The 20939-nt window shown below is 39.3% G+C and overlaps 2 protein-coding genes across 7 annotated transcripts in view; one reads left to right on the top strand and one right to left on the bottom strand.

The window, feature by feature from the left end:
- The window catches only part of TANC2 (tetratricopeptide repeat, ankyrin repeat and coiled-coil containing 2), a 357151-nt gene extending 346099 nt beyond the window's left edge, over positions 1-11052 (bottom strand). The window contains exon 1 of the mRNA XM_079905965.1: positions 10920-11052. The gene's annotated coding sequence lies outside the window, so the exon portion shown is untranslated. The remainder of the gene's footprint in view (positions 1-10919) is intronic.
- A 170-nt stretch (positions 11053-11222) lies between these two features.
- Positions 11223-20939, top strand: part of LOC307178166 (uncharacterized protein) — a gene marked incomplete at its 5' end in the record, with an annotated part of 94186 nt that continues 84469 nt past the window's right edge. For 4 of the 6 annotated variants that reach the window (XR_013825137.1, XM_079905977.1, XM_079905975.1 and 1 more), the window contains one exon: positions 11223-11632. Coding sequence is in view for 3 of the 6 variants with exons in the window: in XM_079905977.1 (XP_079762103.1) it covers positions 11223-11632 (410 nt within the window). Of the gene's footprint in view, positions 11662-20939 lie in introns of all 6 variants that reach the window. The other 2 variants (XR_013825138.1, XR_013825139.1) reach the window with 1 other exon arrangement.

The following is a 20939-nucleotide window of genomic DNA, read 5'->3' as shown; positions in this document are numbered from 1 at the left end:
AGCTAAAAGACCTTAAGAAAATGACATAACATGAAAGAATAACAAATATAAGAACTATAAAAACTCATAACTCAGGTAAGAATTAAAAATAAAAGGAAAGACGCATTCCAGAAATGAAGACAAGAGTAAATAAAAACAGTCCCTTAAGAAAAATAGAAGGTAAAAAAGAGAAAAAAAATTTAAACTCAAAAATAGAGATAAAAAGGATTTGAGAAAAAGTGACAAATACTGAACACAGGCAAAGAAGATTGAACATACAGCTGATAGGAACTCCTGAAGAAGAAAATCAAAGCAAGGAACAGAACGCAGTCAAAACAATAATTCAAAAACACTTTTATGAAATAAAAAAATATTTCAGACTACCTTTTGAAAGTGCACAATGTGTACCTGAGAATATCAACTCAGAATGACCAAAATGACTTTACTATCACTAAACATTAAAGAATAAGAAGTAAAAAAAAGGGGGGGGGGGACTGGAGTCAGTAAGGAAGAAATACAGAACTATACAGATAGGAATTAGACTCCAATAAATGAGGGATGAACTGGCAATACTGAGTTTCTCATGATATAAAAAGGATAAAGTGCATAATGAGGTTAGACCTGATAATCTCAAGGCATAAAAGGTGGCAAGACTTTTTGTGTAGAAGATAAAGAACGAGTTATTGATACTTAAAAAGAAAGGAGAATCAGACTGGCATCAGACTTACCTATTGCACAAGAAGCTTAAAGACAGTGGTATAAGGTGCCTACGCTATGTAGGAAAAAAAAGGATTATGATCCAAGAACACTATATCCAGCCAAGATACCCTTTACTGATCAAGAGAAAAGAAAGGCATCTTCACTTAAGCAAGGATTCAGAAATTATGCCACATACACTCTGAGGAAATGACTCCAAAATGTTATCAAATGTTTTTCTAGCACCTATTAAGATAGACTATTAAGATAGTCTCTTTTTTCTAGTCTCCACCACTCCCAGAGTTGTGGCTAGCAGTAGAGATGTGGCCAAACCCAATAACAATATCATATATGACCAGTCCTAGAAATGACTTCAGGAAACGTAGATCCTAAGGAATGTATATTTTGCCAACAAGCACAACAAGAAAGGCCTCAAAAAGATTCAGGCCAACATTTTCAAGACACTGAGCACCTGTACAGAGGCCAAAGAGGCGCTCATTAAGCCCAAAGTAATCAAATACAAGATCTTAAAAAGTGCCAGCCCTAAATCGGACGGGCTCACCCATAACATCCATCCCAGCTTCTAGAAGTATGCTTATTTTCATACTGTCAAGAGTACCAGGTTTAGCAACCAAACGGTGAGAGCCAAAGCCCAGGTCCCACAGAGTCCTCCCAAAGAGTCCAGAAAAAAAGGTTTTTGTCTATCAACTCTGAGGATCAAAGGATTCTACAAAACTTAGACTACTGTCTGCAGGCATCTCCTTTTGCTGTTTTATATAAATACAATACAAAGTCCCCCAACTCACCCCAAAAGAGAGAGAGAACCATACAGTTTTTAATCTCAAAATCTGTTAACATAACAAATTACGTTAATATTTAACTGTCCTTGCCTTCCTGGAATATACTGTCTTTTATATACACTGCTGGATTTATTTTGCTAATATTTTATTTAGAATGTTTGCTTGTCTACTTATGAGTAAGACTGGACTGATGTTTATAATAGAAAAAAAATGAAAACAATCGTAGTATCCATCTGTTGGAGAACAACAGACTAAACTATGGTGTAGTATGCTATGGAATGTTATTCAGCTTTTTAAATTAATTAAAGCTCCATTTACTAAACTGGAGACAGCCATGACATATTCTTAAATAAATAAAGCAAGTTACAAAAAGCCTGTGTGTGTGTGTGTGTGTGTGTGTGTGTGTGTGTGTATACGCTTAAAGGTTTTTGAGCAAAGAGAAAGATGGTAAAAAACAAAGTGTTGGTTAATGCTGGCTAAACCAACAAGGTCAAAGTGGAGAAGGAAAGGAAAATATTATTTTTTTCTTTATTCACCCCGGTTTGGTTACTTTAGTGGTTGCAAGCGGAGAAATACTTTTGTAATTTTTTAAAAAAAGCAGAAGCGTGGGGGGGAAGGGGAGAGATACCAATTACCTACTATAATTAATGACAAATTAACATTTGTTAACAACTAATAAATGGCTACCTTTAATACATCCAAAGACAAGATAGAATTATATTATCTAAAACAAGGAGAGGAATCATTATGAAGTTCATTTACTTAAAAATACAAAACAATCCTGGGGTTTCCCTGGTAGCTCAGAAGTTAAGAATCCCCCTGTCAATGCAGGGGACACGGGTTCAAGCCCTGGTCCAGGAAGATCCCACATCCGGGGAGCAACTAAGCCCGTACACCACAACTACTGAGCCTGCTCTCTAGAGCCCGTGAGCCACAACTACTGAGCCCACGTGCCACAACTACTGAAGCCTGCACACCTAGAGCTCGTGCCCCGCAACAAGAGAAGCCACCGAAATGAGAAGCCCACGCACTGCAAGGAAGAGTAGCCCCCGCTCGCCGCAACTAGAGAAAGCCCACACGCAGCAACGAAGACCCAACGCAGCCAAAAATAAATATAAATAAATAATTTTTTTTAAAAAGGTAAAAAAAAAAAAGAATGATTAAAAATACAAAACAATCCAATCTGGAACCAAAGTCGCATATAAGTGGTCTTTCTAAAGGCATTAAGCAAGATGTCTTCAGGATGAACTAGTTTTTATCTTACAACTAGCACAAACTGATCAGTTCATGGATATTACAACGACCAAGAATAAAACTAAGATAAAGTGAGTCACGTCCATTTAAAGAAAAATAGTCGGTGGATTACTGTTCGCATGATATGTAAACAGATTAGCAGAAATGGGCAAAATGTTACAGAAATCCTTGAAGCTTGGGAAGAAAGTGAGATTTTGATAGCTTGTTATACTAAAGAAAGAGGGGCAAACTTCTTTTGATGTATAATTTTACACTGTAAATAGACAAGTCCTTTTTATTAAGTAGATCACAAAAGACAATCAACCACCATGACTGTCACAAATTTTTTAAAAAGAAAAATTACAAAAAGCTAACAACATGGCGCATGGTGGTGGGTGAGTGGGGGATAAAGGTATCAGACAGAGAACACTTCAGTTATTCACAAAAATGAGAAATGTCTGTAAAAGTAGAAAATATGCACATGATCAAACTGAAAAAAAAAATTGTCAAAGGGCTCAATGTCTCAAGAAGTGCTGAGGTTTGCTATTTTATAGAGGAAATTAAAAATTAATTTTTCGCAAGTTTGTGGTACTTAAAGGGAAATAGTGCAAAAAGAAATGCATACTAGGAGTCTGCCTAAGAGTTTATATTTTTAAGTTTACAGTTATTCAAGAACTTTTTCTCAGCTCTCATCAAATCCTTCATAAAAGAAAATTTCAAAGCACAAAATTAATGAGTAGCCGAATTACCACAAGTTTTTTTTTTTTGTTTTGTTTTAAATACCTTGCTAGGCTGAAAAGACAAAATAACAAGGAAAAGCTGGACAGACAATGCTAGTAAAACACTGTGGGGCGGAGCTATGTGAAGCACACATCAAAAAAACAGAAATCCAGGGCTTCCCTGGTGGCGCAGTGGTTTAGAGTCTGCCTGCCGATGCAGGGGACACGCGTTCGTGCTCCGGTCCAGGAAGATCCCACATGCCGCGGAGTGGCTAGGCCCGTGAGCCATGGCCGCTGAGCCTGCGTGTCGGGAGCCTGTGCTCCGCAATGGGAGAGGCCGCAACAGTGAGAGGCCCGCGTACCGCAAAAAAAAAACAAAAACAGAAATCCAGGACACTTTCCAAAACCTAATAAAACTTACCATTCATTAAGATCTAGACATTGTCCTAAGGATTTTTCACTGGCATTATTTCATTTCATCATCATCAAAACCCTGCAAGAGAGGTTTTAGCCCCTCACACAGCTAGTAAGTGACAGAGTGATAATCTCAACCTGTTTTCATGATTCAAAAACTCACAAATTCATGTTCTCTCTACTATACAAAGGGTCTCATGATTGTAAAATTTCAAAAGCTACTTACAACCAAACAACAGTATTGTCACATCCTACAATATAGCAACATCTGAATAATAGCTTCCAAAGGAAGTCTCTCTTCCTCTTTAAATCCCTAAAAAGGAAGAGCTAAGATTTTCTGACGCTGAAGCAGCATTTGAGTGTGCAGTAAGTCTACATCCCACGTGTCTACTAAAGCTAATTACCTTCATTCACCCTAATTCACAATCTTTGGGAGCTCTACAGGATTCCATGGAATTTGAACAGAAACAGAATTCTAGAGTACAAATACCCATCAAGCTTCCTTAGTTTTGCATTATCAAATTTCAGCAATTAGAGCTAGAAATTGTGGGACCTCACAACACAAGATTAGGAACAAAGGGCTACAAAGAGACTTCCTTCATTTAGGCAGAGGGAATTTACTGAGATGTGAGGCAGAGTCTCCTGTCTAAATGATTAAATCACAGTATCTACATACCCACTCCCATTTCCAAATTTAGTAACTAACGAATCGACTTATAAGGATAGATCCATTGGTGGGGAAAGGGAATTTCCATGGCAATAAAAAACTGGTGCCGTATCTCTTCATGTTGTTCATCTCTATGATCAGATATGTCATCTGATATAATCATATATGATAATGCAAGCATGGTGTTACAGACAAGCATGGCTACCTGGTCCAAAGACATCTGCTTGGAATAACAAAAGTTTTCCATTATTATTGCTCACATACTTTTCATTGTGAATTTTATGTCTGTAGTACTTGCTAATATTTACAAAAAGAAATATATAAGTCACTGTTTTTCTTTTCATGATACCTTTGCCATCTAAAGAAGACAGTAAAATTTATCAACATTGGCCAGTGAAACTTTAGGGAAGTGACAAACTTTAAAATATTTTTTCAACTATATTTTTCCTGGAGGTAGAGTGAATACCCAGGACACAATTCTGAACCGCAAATTTAGTTATTTAAGGAAGAATATGATATGTCTACCTTCAACTGAAAGATTACAGTAGTTAAAGGTAACTACTTACACATAGTAGTCAATAAATATTTAAGTGAAGGATTTAATATATTAATATACTGCATAAAACTCCAATTTTTCCAACATAACAAATCTAACTCAACTCATATACCTTAAACATAACGTGTCTGTACAATAAACTAATATACAAAAATCAATGTTTTTTTCATACGACCTTTTCTATACAAAATAAGTATATGAGAGACTAAAACCGGAGCAAACAAAGAAAAATGTTCTCTTACATGCTGTGCTCCAAAATCTCTCCACTTGGGATACCTCTTCTGAGAAAAAAAAGTAGAATCGAATAATGTATTTTGGCAGAAACTTCTTCAGGTAGACATAATATGGGTGTCATAAGGAGGCATAAGATGAGCCTGTCAGATAAATCATTACTAAGGCAATTAGCTTTTTTTAAAACATACCAACAACATTATTCACTATAACGCAACTACTTGGTTTAAATAACTGACACCAGAATCTCTCAAGTTCCGATCAAAAGAAAGGCATTTGAGAAGTAAGATATACCATTCACTGAATAAAGGCAGAAGTTAATATTATGGGGAAGGAAAGGGTAAAGAAAGGGTGTGATTACGACTAACACCAACTTAATTCTTTTGCCTCTTAAACTTAGTCATGTTTACCCTTAACTACTCAAGAACAAACAGAAGTTGAACATAACAAGATACTGTTGTAATGTGTGGCCCATAAAAAAGCAACTTACCTGATACTTATAACATCCACAAACATAGCTTTCAAATGATTTATAAACATTCTGTAAATAAAATAATTTGACCTAATAAAAGAAATTTGTTTCCCGAAAAAAATTATGGTATTACAATTATTTACTTAAGAGCTTTCTAGAATATGAAAGATCCCTACCAGAAACTTTTTTCACTGATTGCATCCTCAACCTGCTTTAGCCTCCTAAAACCCAGGCCCAAACAGCTTGTTCTCCATCTAATATTATCTCTTTTTAAAATTTATTTATTTATTTATTTTTGGCTGCGTTGGGTCTACGTTGCCGCACATGGGCTTTCTCTAGTTGCGAAGAGCAGGGGCTACTCTTTGTTGTGGTGTGCTGGCTTCTCACTGCAGTGGCTTCTCCTGTTGCGGAGTACGGGCTCTAGGCTCATGGGCTCAGTAGTTCTGGCACACGAGCTCAGTAGTCGTGGCTCTCGGGCTCTTGAGCACAGGCTCAGTAGTTGTGGTGCACGGTCTCAGTTGCTCCGTGGCATGTGGGATCTTCCCGGACCAGGGCTCGAACCCATGTCCCCTGCATTGGCAGGCAGACTCTTAAACACTGCACCACCAGGGAAGCCCCATCTAATATTATCTTGAATCGTAAATACTCAAGGTAAAAATATCCTCTAAAAGAAAGAAAAAGGACATTGGGTGGGGAAATATAGCTGTAAGTCTTTAAGCTCTTCTTATAAACTATTTCTCTCCACAGACTTTTAGAGATTCATCAAGGTCGTGATGTAGTCTCTCAATCACCATACAGACATCTCCTTGACTCATTTTTTTTTAAATTGTAAACAATCTTCATCTAATACAAGTTATTACAAAAGATGCTATTCAAATAAACCAAGTGGTAGTTTTCATGGTATTATAACAAAGACTAAACTATTTATTTACACAGTGCCTTCTCTCCAAATGACAATAGTATTTGATGACTACAGGCACTCAACAGATACAATGCCGAGAAAAAAAAATCCAAATAATTAAACTAACTTCCAAACTATTTTATAACATTTGTTACCTCGATCAGACTCGTACTAGAAAAGTAAACAACCATCTGCAACCGCTTGTTCTAGCTCCTTGAAATAAAATCTGGGTACCATCAGGAAAAATATTACAGCTAACATTGGTGATCATGTGTAAGTACAATCCAACATAATTCAACTAGTGTGCCCAATCCGTACATCTCAGAGATTCAATTTTAATTCTGTTGTAAGAGGAAGTAATACGACAAGGAGAGAATTTTGATGCATTCCTTTAATCATACTTATTCTTTCTTATATCTAATTAGCATCAACTACCTTACAATTCCCCTTTGGGAACTACTGGTTTAGTATACTCTTTTCTAGGCCTACTTCCTTCTCCATTCAAAACAATGCACACAGTCATTCAGAAAATACTAAAAGAACAAAGGCCTTTATGAGGAAGGGCGGGGGAAGCTAGAGAGTTAGCATGAGACAGTCAAGAATCAATGACAGAAGAGGGAAATAAATCTACTACCGTTTAACCATGTTAGTAAAACTTTATGATAAAGATGCAAACAACAAATTAGGTTTTATAAGTATGCTAAAATGAACCATCAATCAATATAAATACAGAGCACGATCTGAGTCTGTGATGGTTTATTAAATAAACTAAAATATATAAACATACAAGAATAAGTCTTAGCCATAATCAGTAAATTGCCTTATCAACCAATGTATATAAAAATGAAGGAAGTGTTTGATTACATGACATATGTGATTCACAGAATGGCACAAAGTTTGATTAAGAGAAGAAAATAATTGTTAAGTACAGGAGGAGATATTCCATTTCTTAAACTGGGTAGAAGGTATATAAGTGTTGGCTGCATTACTAGTCTTCCACACTTTACACATTTTTATAAATATTATTTCAGATGTAGTCGACATCTGTAAAACAATGTTTAAGTGCAAGAAAAATCTGAGCAAATATTTGTTGGAAAAAAGAGGTAAAAAGTACATATACATCTAATCAGTTTTTGCTAATTATTTTTTTAAATAAATAGAGATCATAGGGACTTCCCTGGCGGTCCAGTGGTTAAGACTCTGCGCTTCCACCACAATGAAGAGTAGCCCCCACTGGCTGCAACTAGGGAGAGCCAGTGCGCAACAACGAAGACCCAACGCAGCCAAAGATAAATTAATTAAATAAGTTTTTTAAAAAAGTTTACTAGGAGGTTAGAATTTAAGAAAAAAGACTGCACTTCCACTGCAGGGGGCACAGGTGTGGCCAGTAAATAATTAATTAAAATTTTTAAAATAGAGATCGTAAAAACGTAAGTAGGTAGGAAAATAAGTTTCCTGTAGAAAACAATTTCTATAGCTCTACACAGAGATCTATATACTATTTCTTTAAAAGCACCACTAAACCTTTCCTGCACACTACGTGTACACACATATACACACAGACATACACACCAAATTACTTTAAAGTAAAACTTTCTACCTCCAAAGATCCCCCCAAAACCAACCTCCATCACAAATATTACCTTAACCCCATAAAAAATACTGATACTCCTCTACTCATAATCCCAGAAATAAATTACAAAAATAAATTCCTAAAGAGAAATGTTCATACTGTAAGTAACTGTATTTTTGGTGTATGTGTAGGCTTAGCATTTATGAGTCTTACTACCTACATGGGCCTATCCACATCTACAGTATTTGCTTTTTTATGATGGGCACCTGCATTTTAATGATGTGTGTCAATACTAATTTGATTGAGGGCAATATAGTATATTTATGAAGAGCACAGAGTGTGGAGCCAGAGTTCCTGAATTGGAATTCAGCTCTTCCACTTGCTAACTAACTAATCTATTTCACATCTCAGTGTTTCAGTTTCTCATCTGTAAAATGGAAATAACAGTACATACCTCGTAGGGTGTTGGAACTGATTAAAACCTGTGTAACGGGACTGGCACGAAGTAGGTGCTATGTAAGGGTGAGCCATTACTACTAGCACTACTAGTAGTACCATCTTCCCAAACATACTGAAAACATTCTTAGCAATTCGAATTACTGGCTAAAATCAGATACTATTAAAAATAGACATTAAACCTGAAGCCTGACTGACAGTAAGTTTAAAGCCCTGCAACTCTGAATAGGTGATTATAAATCTACATAACCACTCTATCAAGAACAATCTGGGGAGAGCGGCTTTCCAAAGTGCAACTATCAATTTCTTCCCTTACACAAGGGGGCAGTGATAACAAGAAAAGAACTGGGCTCTGTGACACCTCCTCCTACAGACAGTAGGGGGTGGCAGTACATATGGCTTACAGTCAGAACAAAACAGGAAGACCCAACAGAATTGCTCTTTATTCTCCTCAGGCCCTCTCCTCTATGTTTTAGGCCCAACACAGCCTCAAGGTGAGAGACATATCAACAGAAAAGACTAAAACCCAAAATTAATCACCAAAGAAAATCCAGTTTTGCCTTTGAAGCAAATAATCCCTCAATGGCTAAATCTGGATCCAGGAGGAAGCCAATCAGTATGAATTTTAATTATCTGGCAAATTACTTACTGTTCTTCTTATAAGAACAACATTCAGGCAAGTAACTCCGTTTCTCTGCAAGAATTGTAACATAAGACACTAAAATCTCATCAATAATTAACTATACCCTAATGAACACATGCCGATATTTCTGCTTGTTTCATACTATACAGACATACACTCACTGAATGTATATAAGTTATATTAAATAGCTCATGGAGCTGTCTTTTGTTACTTCTGAAATTCCAGCTATGTTCTGACAATCCTCTCAAAACACAGATGTTCTTCTTAAATGGAAGTCACAATGTTTTGCAGCATGTGGATAATGATATATATATATATACACACACACACACACACACACAAAGAGAGAGAGAATGAGAATATTTAATATTTCATTTCTGTGCTCACATTCCTGAGATGATCTACCTGGGAAATGCTGCAAGAAGCGTTCCACTGACAGTATCCATGTTGTTGCTTTTTATGCCACCTTTATTGTATTCAATTTTTTTCCTATTTTGCCACCCCAACATCAAGAATATTTCACTACTGTCATTCACCATAATTAGCCACTGCAACAGCTTTTGGCTTCAAACCCTCAAAATGCCTGAAAATTTATCCCTTTTGTTCACCATATTGTTTTGTTTTCCTCATTCCAGAAATTTTCACCTGTATAAAACTGAAGAAAGGGGCACCTATGAAAAAAGGTCCCTTTGCCTAATGATCTTGAACTCAGAATTATGGTCAAGATGTGGGGTGGGTTTTTTGTGTGGTTTTTTTTTTGGTTTGTTTTTTTCCTTTTCCTGGAGAGGAGCAGAGAAGACAGTGCAAGACACCCAAAACACCAAATCTTCTTCCTAATATTAATTACCATTGTTTATGTTTGGTGAAAACCATTTTAAACATTCCACACCTGGAACACAACACAGGATACAATTATATCAGTGCTCTACACGCTGACGGCAAACCCTGGAATTATTTAGCCCTATTTTTTCTTTCCCATCTCACAACCAGACACAATTTGCTTGTTTCTTTCACGTGGGCACTATCTCTATCTCAAAAAATAGCGTATCATAGCTCCTCTCGATTCCCTGTGTTAAAATATCTAGCCATGAGCCTTATTAATCTCTTCTTAGACTACGCCTCCTTTCCCAGAGAAATTAATAATATCACTAATAACACTTCTACCGTGAATTTCAACGCCACACAGGCCAACCCACCCTGTGCCTTACCTGGCACATTTCACAACTACTTTCATGCTGCATTCAGGGGGCACATTTTACAACTCGTTCTGCACCACATTCCCTGCCACGTTCAGCAATCTGCCTCGCATCTCCTCCGGGGTCCCCGTCATCCAGAGACTCTCTCGGTACCAAATTCCATGACACCTTCGGTGACACCGAAGTGGCCGATCCCGGACCCATCCGAAGCCACCCCGAGTGCCACATTTGGAGCCAACCTTCCCCACGCCCTGGACACCGGAGGCACTCCACTGCCCATTTCGCTGCCTCCCCGCTCGCCCCCGCCCCTCTCCCTGGAGCCCAGGCGTCGGAGGCGAACGCCGCTGTCACTGAAGCAACCTTCCCTTCCCGGGCTCCCTCACCTGCCGCTCTGAGAGGGGTTCGCTGCACCTCGGGGTCAAGCCCGCGTCCCCGGGGTCTCCTGTGAGAACCGCGCCGCCCGCCGGCGCCGCCCGCGATCCCAGAGCACCTCGCTGCGCTCCGACGCCCGCTGTGGGTCTGCGTCCGGGAAAGGCGCGGCCCGGCGGCTAGCGCAGCCCTCGGCGGTCCTCCTGTCAGCGGCGGCGCGGGTGCAGGCTCTCGCCCAGCGCGGCGGCGGCGGCGGCGGCGGCGGGCAACTTGCTCCGCCTCGCGCGCTGCACAGCCAGGAGGTGAGCGCGAGGGGGATGGGAACGGGGGCGGGGCCGCCCGAAGGAGGCACGGAGGGCGGCGGCTGGAGGGCAGCGCTGGCGGCCCCGGGCCCGGCACTCGGAGCGCTCGTAGCTTCACCCGCCGGGCGGGCGGCTCGCACGAGGCAGCTGTGCAAGCGGGCCCCGCCGGAGCAGCGTACCCAGCAACCCGCGCCCGGCCGGCCGCTCGCTAGCGCCGCCGCCGCGCCGGGGGCGTCGCACCCTCAGAGGCCGCCCGCAGCCCCGCCCCCTCCGGGCCGGGGTGGGGAGGAGCGCGAGCGCGGAGGGAGAGCGCGTGCGTGGGAGCGCGTGCGTGGTGGAGCGCGCGCCCCCGCCCCCTCCACCGTTTGGGGGTGGGGAGTGGCGGGGAGAGAGAGAGAAGACCGAACCGTTTTCTCCGCGAAGAGGTTTGGCCCTGGCTCTGCCTCTCTGTGAGGTCTGGGCATTTCTCTTTCCTCAAGGGGCTTTGACTGGTGGGGTCGTGGGCATTCAGTGGGGAAGAGGGGAGGGGAGCTCAATAGCAGACAAGGCCCTGGATGGTTCGGCTCCGCCCCCAGGGTGATGTCACTCTCGAGGTGCTGCTGCTGTCACGTGCGCCCACTTCTGGGCCTGTCCTGATGCTTTGATGGCCAGAACGTTCCTCTAGATTTTCCCCACTTAAGTCACCTCATACACATATCACTCCTATAAGTCGTCGAACCCTACAAATGTCAGTTATTCTTTCCCTGATGCTCAATTGTAATCTGTAGACTGCTTCAAAATGCCATAGTTGGCTGGTGTAGGAAACAGAATGAAGTGCAAAACCAGGAATGGGGGGATAGTGGGGAGGGGAGAGAGAGAAGGGAGAGCTATTATCTAGAATCATTGCTGAAATTCACCAACCACAGCTTGAGTGCCTGAGGTGAAGTTGTGACGCTGCTTCTGTTGCTGCCAGGTTGGACAAGAAGTAATGTGATTTTAAGGGCTAGTTGTTAAGGCACGGAAAGCCACCACAGCAAAGCCTCCTTGAAGGTCATATTTCCCTCACTTTCCTCCACCTAGATCTTCTTCCCCTTTACTCTTCCTTTCCCTTGCATCGTAGAACAACAAGTCAACTGTGGAAGATATCGGCACATAAATTTGTTCGTGTGCTTTAAGATGATGCAAAGCAATCACTGTTACCTATTCTGCCTGGTTAGCCTTTCTTCCGTAAACTGAGATGACCTTTCGTGGTCATCCGTTCCTTAATGAGACACCATGATTGGAAATAGATACACCAGATTACTTCAGTCAAGCAACCTGTGTCTGTGGTGTTTCTAAGATGGAGAGATTTGATAACAGTCCTTTAATCTGCTGCATCCAGGATTTTCTTTGTGTTTTTTTCAAAATTAGTATTAATTTCAGAATAATGCAGGAAATTGAATATGAAGCCATTTTGCAACAGCTAGTCTCTACAGTGAATTCTTGAAAAGTCAGAGCTAGAGCAGCTTTGAATACTACAGCTAAAATGGCAAGATGAAGGATTGGTCTATGGAATCTTTTGGTGATAACTCCAAAAAGTTAGATCACTCCAACTAAAACCTATTTATCTATGGTGATAGAGTCAGAGTAGTGATTACTTTGGAGGAATTGAATGAGTGGGGGGGGCAGGAGGGAGCCTTCTGGGTTGCTGGAAATGCTCAATACCTAGATCTTGTTAATGATTACAAGGGTTAACATATGTGCAAAACAATTGGTGTGCTTTACTCTATCTCAATTTTTAGAGATTTTTAAAAATTGTATACACAAAAGAGGCATTACAGCGTCATCAAGATGGGAGTCTGGAAACCTAGATTTGAATGTCAGTGTCACCCACCACTTACCAGCCTATGAGACCTTGAGCAGGTCTGAGCCTTCTTTTTCTTTATCTAATATGGGTGATGTTACCTCACAGGATGGTTGTGAAGATTAAGTGAAATTATATTTGAGAAGTACTTATCACAGAGCCTGGTATATAATAAACGCTCAGGAAACATTAGCTATTGTTATGCTATTCTTGTTGCACTCAAATTTACCTTATTTAATTCTCTTTTGGTCTTTTTATTTATTTTAAAGATTACTTTGATTCTGAGCCTTTGCCTGTGAGTTTCACTGAGCTAATATTCCTTTCCCTAAGAAATAACAAAAGGCGGTTGGGGTGTAATGTATTGGTTTTCAAACTGGTTCAGGTGGTGATACTTAGAAATTATGGTGCTCATTGTGGAACACCATGAAATATTGTTAGATTGAATTCTGCCATATGGACTTGACACAATTTTACTAGCACTAAATCTGGCTACATTATGTTTATGCAGATCTCCCACATATTAAAAAAATGTATTTTTAAGAAATAATACATCTGCGTTTTTCCTCTAAAATTTGTTTGCAACTTTTCACTAGAAAGTACCAAAAGTTTAATAACAATTCACAAAATGAAAACCTTTAAATCCCTTCTTCCTGGAAATGGGAAAAATACTGTAACTGTTCAGTCTTAGCAGCAGAGCTCTTTATTGGATTTTCCCACAGTAAACTCTAATAGCTGTGACCCACAGGGTCTCTTGCTCTGATGAAGTGAGTAACTCTGACTCACTATCCTCATCATACTTCCAAAGATCCGTCTCCATTTCTTTCAGCCGACCTTTCCAAGATCCCATGTTCACACTGAGCAGTGCCAGTGCCCACTGGAATGAACTTATTGCTTCTCTGTTTCAATCATCTAACATGATGCTACTCAGCCAGTTCTCTTCCACATAGTTCTGCTGTTAAGTCTTGCTATTTGTTGCCACACTCTTAACTTTGTGGAGGAAACAGTCTGTCCCTGACAGAGGTAAGGGTGGGGTACGGTAGGGATGGAAAGCAACAATGTAGAGAGAAGCCACCTCTGTTCTCAACTCCTCACCCTGATTTCCTTTTCGGTCACTAATACCTGAAATCCTGAGAATGCTTTTTTTTTTTTTTTTAACCTACTAAAACTCCATTCTAGTCAAGATGATAATTTAGTCTATAACTTAAACTTGGAAACATAATTTATGCCATGTAAGAGGAAGCTGTAAGTAATTGTCCATAAAGTGGCCCAACCATACTCTATACCTCCCAACTTTTCAGTGCCATCTATACCATTCAAAATTACCTTCCTTGCTTTGTCAACTCTGCACACTCACTCACCTCTGCATATGGCATATGTCTTCCCTGGCACCTCCAAGTCTCTTAAGTAAAGCATCAGGGCCACCTCTCTCTCCCTACTGAATAAAGAGTCATAACATCTACCATTGATGGATTGCCTACTGGCTGCAAATACTTTACTAAATGCCTTGTATATACTACTTCATTTAATTCTCACAACATCCTATCAGGTAAGTTTTTGGTTTTGCTTTTTTTATTTTATTCATTTGTTTAATTTTTGGCTGCATTGGATCTTCGCTGCTGCACGTGGGCTTTCTTTAGTTGCAGCGAGCGGGGGCTACCCTTTGTTGCGGTACGCAGGCTTCTCATTGCAGTGGCTTCTCTTGTTGCAGAGCACGGGCTCTAGGCACGCAGGCTTCAATAGTTGTGGCACACGGACTTAAGTAGTTGTGGCTCGCGGGCCCTAGAGCACAGGCTCAGTAGTTGTGGTGCACAGGCTTAGTTGCTCCACGGCATGTGGGATCTTCCCGGACCAGGGCTTGAACCCGTGTCCCCTGCGTTGGCAGGTGGATTCTTAACCACTGCGCCACCAGGGAAGTCTGAGTTGCTATTTTATTTCTTAACAAAGACAAGCAATGGCGTGAACTCTAAATAGACATGTTGCAAGTCAAAAAAACAGACCAGAAAGCAACAGGTGTGAATGAACAGAAGAGTATTTACTAATCAGGGGAGAAAACATCAGTTGGTAAGAGGTTGGAAAGGTGGGACAGGACTGAACTGAAGTGGGCACTGCCCAGGAAGGGAAACACCCTGGAATCTCTGAGCAGAAGAGTGACAAGAAGACAGTGTTTAAAATATTCATCTCATAGGGTAGATTTGAGCATGGAGGCACAAGTAATAATGATATGGGTAAGATACTACTATTACTATTTAAGGAGCTAAAGAAGAGGACAGCTTTAGTCAAGAACTGTGACAGTAGAGATAGAAAGGAATAGTCCCAACAGCCATTGCGTGGGAAGAATTAACAGAACTTTCTGAATAACTGAATGCAGAGGGTAAAGAACAGTGAGAAATGAAAATACAGCAAGATGACAAGACTAACTGCCTAGAAGACTGTGGTGCCTGTGACAGAAGCAGGGGAGTCAGAGGATTGGTGTTAAGGAGAAGAAAGAGATGGTTTTGGCATATTTTGTGTTGTAGTTCTTTACTGCTTTTGAGTTACAAATCACTTCTTTTGAGAATCTGACAGAATCAATGGATCCTTTTCTCAGGAAAAAAAAAATGGATTCATACTTATACATGTTATATGATTTGTAATGGACACCCATGGATTTGGCTGCTGGAGAGCTCTTGACCCCAGCTGGGCACATTAAAGCCCTTTCTGGAATTTTTGTACTTTATATCCAAAGGATCAAGTCAATCTGTCCCTAATAACTGAAGCAATGGATGCTGTTAGCTGATGTGGTTCCTAACACATGAGCCCGAGAAACGAAGAATGCTCAAATGCATTTGAGTCCATGGATCCTTCACATTCCTATTCTTGGATTCCAGGACGTTTCCTAGTCCTTTGTTGGAATTCCTCCATGGTTCAGCTTGTTTGAGCCACATTTCTGCCATTTATATGAGAGGTCTGATTAATTCACAGGTTAAAGGTGTTAATTGAAACCCACCCATGGGCTCCAGGTAAGAACTCCTAATTTAAAGTAACTTGGAAATAGCTGGTAGAAAGATGGGATTTAGGTGAGAAAGGGAACATAGTGAATACTCAAGGAGAGGGAATATAGCACAGGTGTATAAGAGCAAGGACCCTGGACCCAGACTGCACTCAAATCCTAACTTAACTGTTTACTAAATGCGTGACCACAAGCAAGTTACTCTGCATTCCTAGATTTCAGGATACTCATCTGTGGATTGGGGATTAAAAACTATACCTACCTTATAGGGTGGATGTGAGGCTTAGGTTGGTACAGGTGCAAGTACCTGGTCCATAGCAAGTCTCTATGGACTATTATCATTCAATGTAACAGGCCTGTACCTAGGCATTTCACATATGTTATATTATTTAATCTAATCCTCATAAAAACTTTACAGGATTGGAATTATTCCCATTTTACTAGATGAAAACATTGTGGCTCAAAATAACTTGCCCCAGATCCCACAGTAAGAGACAAAATCCAAATTAAAATACAGAATATTTGAATAGAAAATGAAGAGGAAGATTTTCATTACAATTAATAGAGCATACTACCTATCCTAAGAATTAATGTGTATATATGTGTATATACTAATTATGTATATATATATTTATTCGGCATCTATCTCATATAGCGTCTATCACATATAGATGCTGGATATATATTTGTGAATTAAATTTATTAAATCATCCAGATCTGTAAAAAAGGGGATGGAAAGAGTGTTCATACCAACATAACCATTCTAATCCATGTACAATTTTGCATATTAAAATTAAATACTGGCCCTCTGGAAGATATAATCATTTCTCATGATTTTAGTTAGCCTAAACCACACTTTCAGAGTCTAGTCCACTCTATGTTATGGACAAGCTAGAATTTGTGGACCTATAAAACTGAGGACAAGGCTCTGGACCTAGTTGACCTTTCAACCAAACTTCCTCAAAGAACCCTCACCTTCTTGCCATGCCCTTTCAATTCGTAACGACTTGAAACTGTGAAAGTACATTTACGATTAAAACTCAGACACCCTAGGTTATGGCTGAACCTTGAGAAACACCTTTACTTGGGGAAAGGGAAGTCAACAAAGGATACAGAGAAGCAATAGGCAGAAAGCACATTTGTATGTCTGGTACTGTTTTAGGCACAGACTTCTCCCTCGCTTCTCTACAGAGTTTGAAGGTACTTAGTATTGATCATGTAAATTCTATAAAAGATGCTTGGAAGGGAAAAGGAGGGTAAATAAAGTTCCATTTGGAACTCCCTATAGGTGGACCCCTAGTTTATTCCCTACCCATCCCCATGCAATTTCTCAGTACAATCCTGGTAACATATACAAAAGTTGACTATGAAAAAATTAAATGCACACATAATACAAGAGCATTTCCCCCAAAGAGCTGAAAGCAGTATTCAGTTGCTATTTGCAACTCACATTTAAGATATGATCTTTGATAAAGTATTTCCAGCGTGTATTATATTTCCTAATTTTGTCCTAACATCTACCTGACTGACGATAGAGTCCCTGCTTTGTATATAGCTAATGACTCCACCTTTGCTCAACTGGGTTATGTTTAGGAAACCTATGCTTCTTATTACTAGTATCAGCACTTCCATTTTCTACTCATTTATAAATAGTGGTAAAAAAATGTAATAAAATATTCAAATAATTGCATAAACAAATACTGAAAATGGTGATGATGCTGAAAATAAACTCTTGACTGGTAGGCTACACCACTGTGTAAGAGCATAAAACGTTCATTCATCTGCAAATGCATGAATATTATAATTCAATGTATTTTAAAATAACTGAGGAGTGGCATTGTATAAGAAAGTTTGAGTTGTTCCAAAGTTGAAACTATAAACATTGATGACCACCTATTTTGCACTCGTACTTGAAACATTTTTTCTTCAAGGACAACATACTAAAGGAATCACAACACTGTCATCATCAAGGGTATTTATTGTGCCCTAATACAAAGATGATGCCACTGACCCACCACTAATAAGACGTGAAGATTGAGTTGACTCTCCAGCATTGTGTGGGTTTTATTGAACCTGCCATATCCCCTCACTCAAAGCACCTAAGTAGTTGCAATGTAGTTAAATATTAAGAGAAGCAATCAGCAGCAAAGGGAGAATGATTGGCCATTACAGAGAATGACCACACAATCATGGTTTAGTACCACAGCCCTTATCAATTAGCCATGAGTAAGAGTAAAGGTAAGAAAGCAGTAGAGTTGTGTAAATTGTCTTTGTTTTCTTCACATAATGGAATTATGAATTAATTTCTTTTTAATAAAAAGAGGCCTTAGATAATTTTTTAATTAATTTTTATTGGAGTATAGTTGATTTACAATGTTGTGTTAGTTTCTGCTGTACAGCAAAGTGAATAAGTTATACATATACATATATCCACTCTTTTTTTAGGTTCTTTTCCCATATAGGCCATTACAGAGTATTGAGTAGAGTTTCCTCTGCTATACAGTAGGTTCTTATTAGTTATCTATTTTATATATAGTAGTGTGTATATGTCAATCCCAATCTCCCAATTTATCCCTCCCCTGCCTTTCCCCCTTGGTAACCATAACTTTGTTTTCTACATCTGTGACTCTATTTCTGTTTTGTAAATAAGTTCATTTGTACCAAGGAAATGATTTTTTAATATAAGGGAATTATAGCTTTGTTGATGTGAAATGTAGAGATGTTTTAGTTATTAAAAAGAGGTGGGAGAAAGAAAAGGGAAATGAAGGTTTCGATTGGTTCCGAAGCCCAACTAACAATTTCTCTAGATTTAGTCAACCTGGCACACAATGTGAAAGGAACAAAAGGAAGTAAAGAATCAGAATTCAGTAGAGGAAAAGGAAAGGAGGCATTTTAATATTACATTATCAACCTGATAATTGTAATAAAACTTCATTTGTGTGAAACTCTGCTATCTGACAATCTTATCTATCTGAAGTACAGCAAGGAACCAAGGAAACAAAGGAGATGGAAAAAGACCTCTGCAGAAACAAAATAGAGCTCACCAAAGTCCATGCCCTAAAGATCACGCCCATTACTCCTAGAGATTTATCGAAGCCCTTTCTCAGAGGCTATTAATTTTTACTTGGATTCGATTTTAAAAGACCTGGCAACGTGGCTTCCAAACTCATAAAAAATTAGAAGCGGTAAACTAGAAGAGGAAGGAGAAACTATCCCATGTAGGCATGCAGATAGCAGTGAGAAGAGAACACTGCAAGTCTGTAAGCAGGGCAGAGAGGAAAAGAGGCATAAAAATTGACTTAATGATCAAAAAAGCACAGGAATTTAGTGCCTTTAGCAAGGGAAAAACAGTTCTATGTACCTCCATAGAGCTTGGGGAAGAAATTTTTAAGTCTGAGTCTATATTAACCCTGAGTAAATCAAGAAAATTATATTCAATATACAGACATTCTCAGAGTTTTGCAGCACTCAACGTTATGTAAGTAGTTCCATAAGGCACATAATGAAATTTTGAAGATATGAGAGATTTTATTTTATTTTTTTTGGCCACACGGCATGTGGGATCTTAGTTCCCCAATCAGGGATCGAACCCGTGCCCTCTGCATTGAAAGTGCAGAGCCTTAACCACTGGACCGCCAAGTCCCCAAGATATGAGAGATTTCATATCACATTGAGAAATGCAAAGAAGTCAAGTGTGTAAATGAACACTGCAAAATAAGTGTACAAGGCCAGAGGTTGCCGGTTCAAGGAGATAATGGCCTTCCATGGTCAGTCTTGCATGGCTTTTGTCCCCATGCAGATTCTCGCTGCATCAGCTCATGTTATGACACTACTGTTTGTTTGTTCCCCATTTTGTTACTTTCTAATCATGTCCAAAAAGTGGCTAAGTGATGGGAAGAAGGCAGGACCGGTTTATAAGAGTAGGTAAAATGAATGAGAGCAAAATATTAAAACTTTAAACAAGTCTGAAGATATTTTCACCCTACCCTGATTTTGTGTTATCCAGGACCTTTCAGGGGATATCTGTATTATGCATAAGATAGAGAATATCACTAATAGGAATATATTTTAAGGAACAATCCAAAATAGAACAAAGATTTATGCACAAAGATGTTCATTATGGCAGTATTTAGCATTTTAAAAATTGGAAGCAATCCAATTTACCAACCTTAAAGAATGGTTAAATAAAATATAGTACATAAAAATTTGATGGACAATTATGCAACCATAAAAATTATATTTTGGTAGTCAGGAAATTTGTATGACATAATTTTAAGTTAAAAAACAGGATACAGGGCTTCCCTGGTGGTGCAGTGGTTAAGAATCCTCCTGCTAATGCAGGGGACATGGGTTCGAGCCCTGATCGGGGAAGATCCCACATGCCATGGAGCAACTAAGCCTGTCCACAGCTACTGAGCCTGTGCTCTAGAGCCAGTGCTCTGCAACAAGAGAAGCCACCACAATGAGAAGCCTGCGCACCACAACGAAGAGTAGCTCCTGCTCACCGCAACTAGAGAAAGCCCACGTGCAGCAACGAAAACCCAACGCAGCCAAAAATAAATAAATAAAATAAATAAATTTATTTAAAAAATACAGGATACAGAATTGTATATGCAACATAATCTCTACAATGTACAGAATACATAGAAGATGAAAAGCTCTCATTAATGATGGCCACCAAAAAAAATTTTAAACCTAGGAAAAAACTATATATGCAATACCCACACAAAGAAAACTACAAATATTCACTGAAGGAAAATAAAAACTGCATAAACGAAAATGCATACCATGTTCCCTGATGGGAAGACTCACAATATTGTAAAGAAGCCATTTTGCCCAAATAATTTACAAATTCAATGTAATTCCAATCAAAATTATAATAGGATTTTTAACAAAATTGACATGCTAATTCTAAAATTCA

Source organism: Stenella coeruleoalba (assembly GCF_951394435.1).
Source record: "Stenella coeruleoalba genome assembly, chromosome: 19".
Taxonomy (NCBI): Eukaryota; Metazoa; Chordata; class Mammalia; order Artiodactyla; family Delphinidae; genus Stenella; species Stenella coeruleoalba.
The sequence above is the reverse complement of the archived record's forward strand: the minus strand, read 5'-3'. Positions and strand labels throughout refer to the sequence as shown.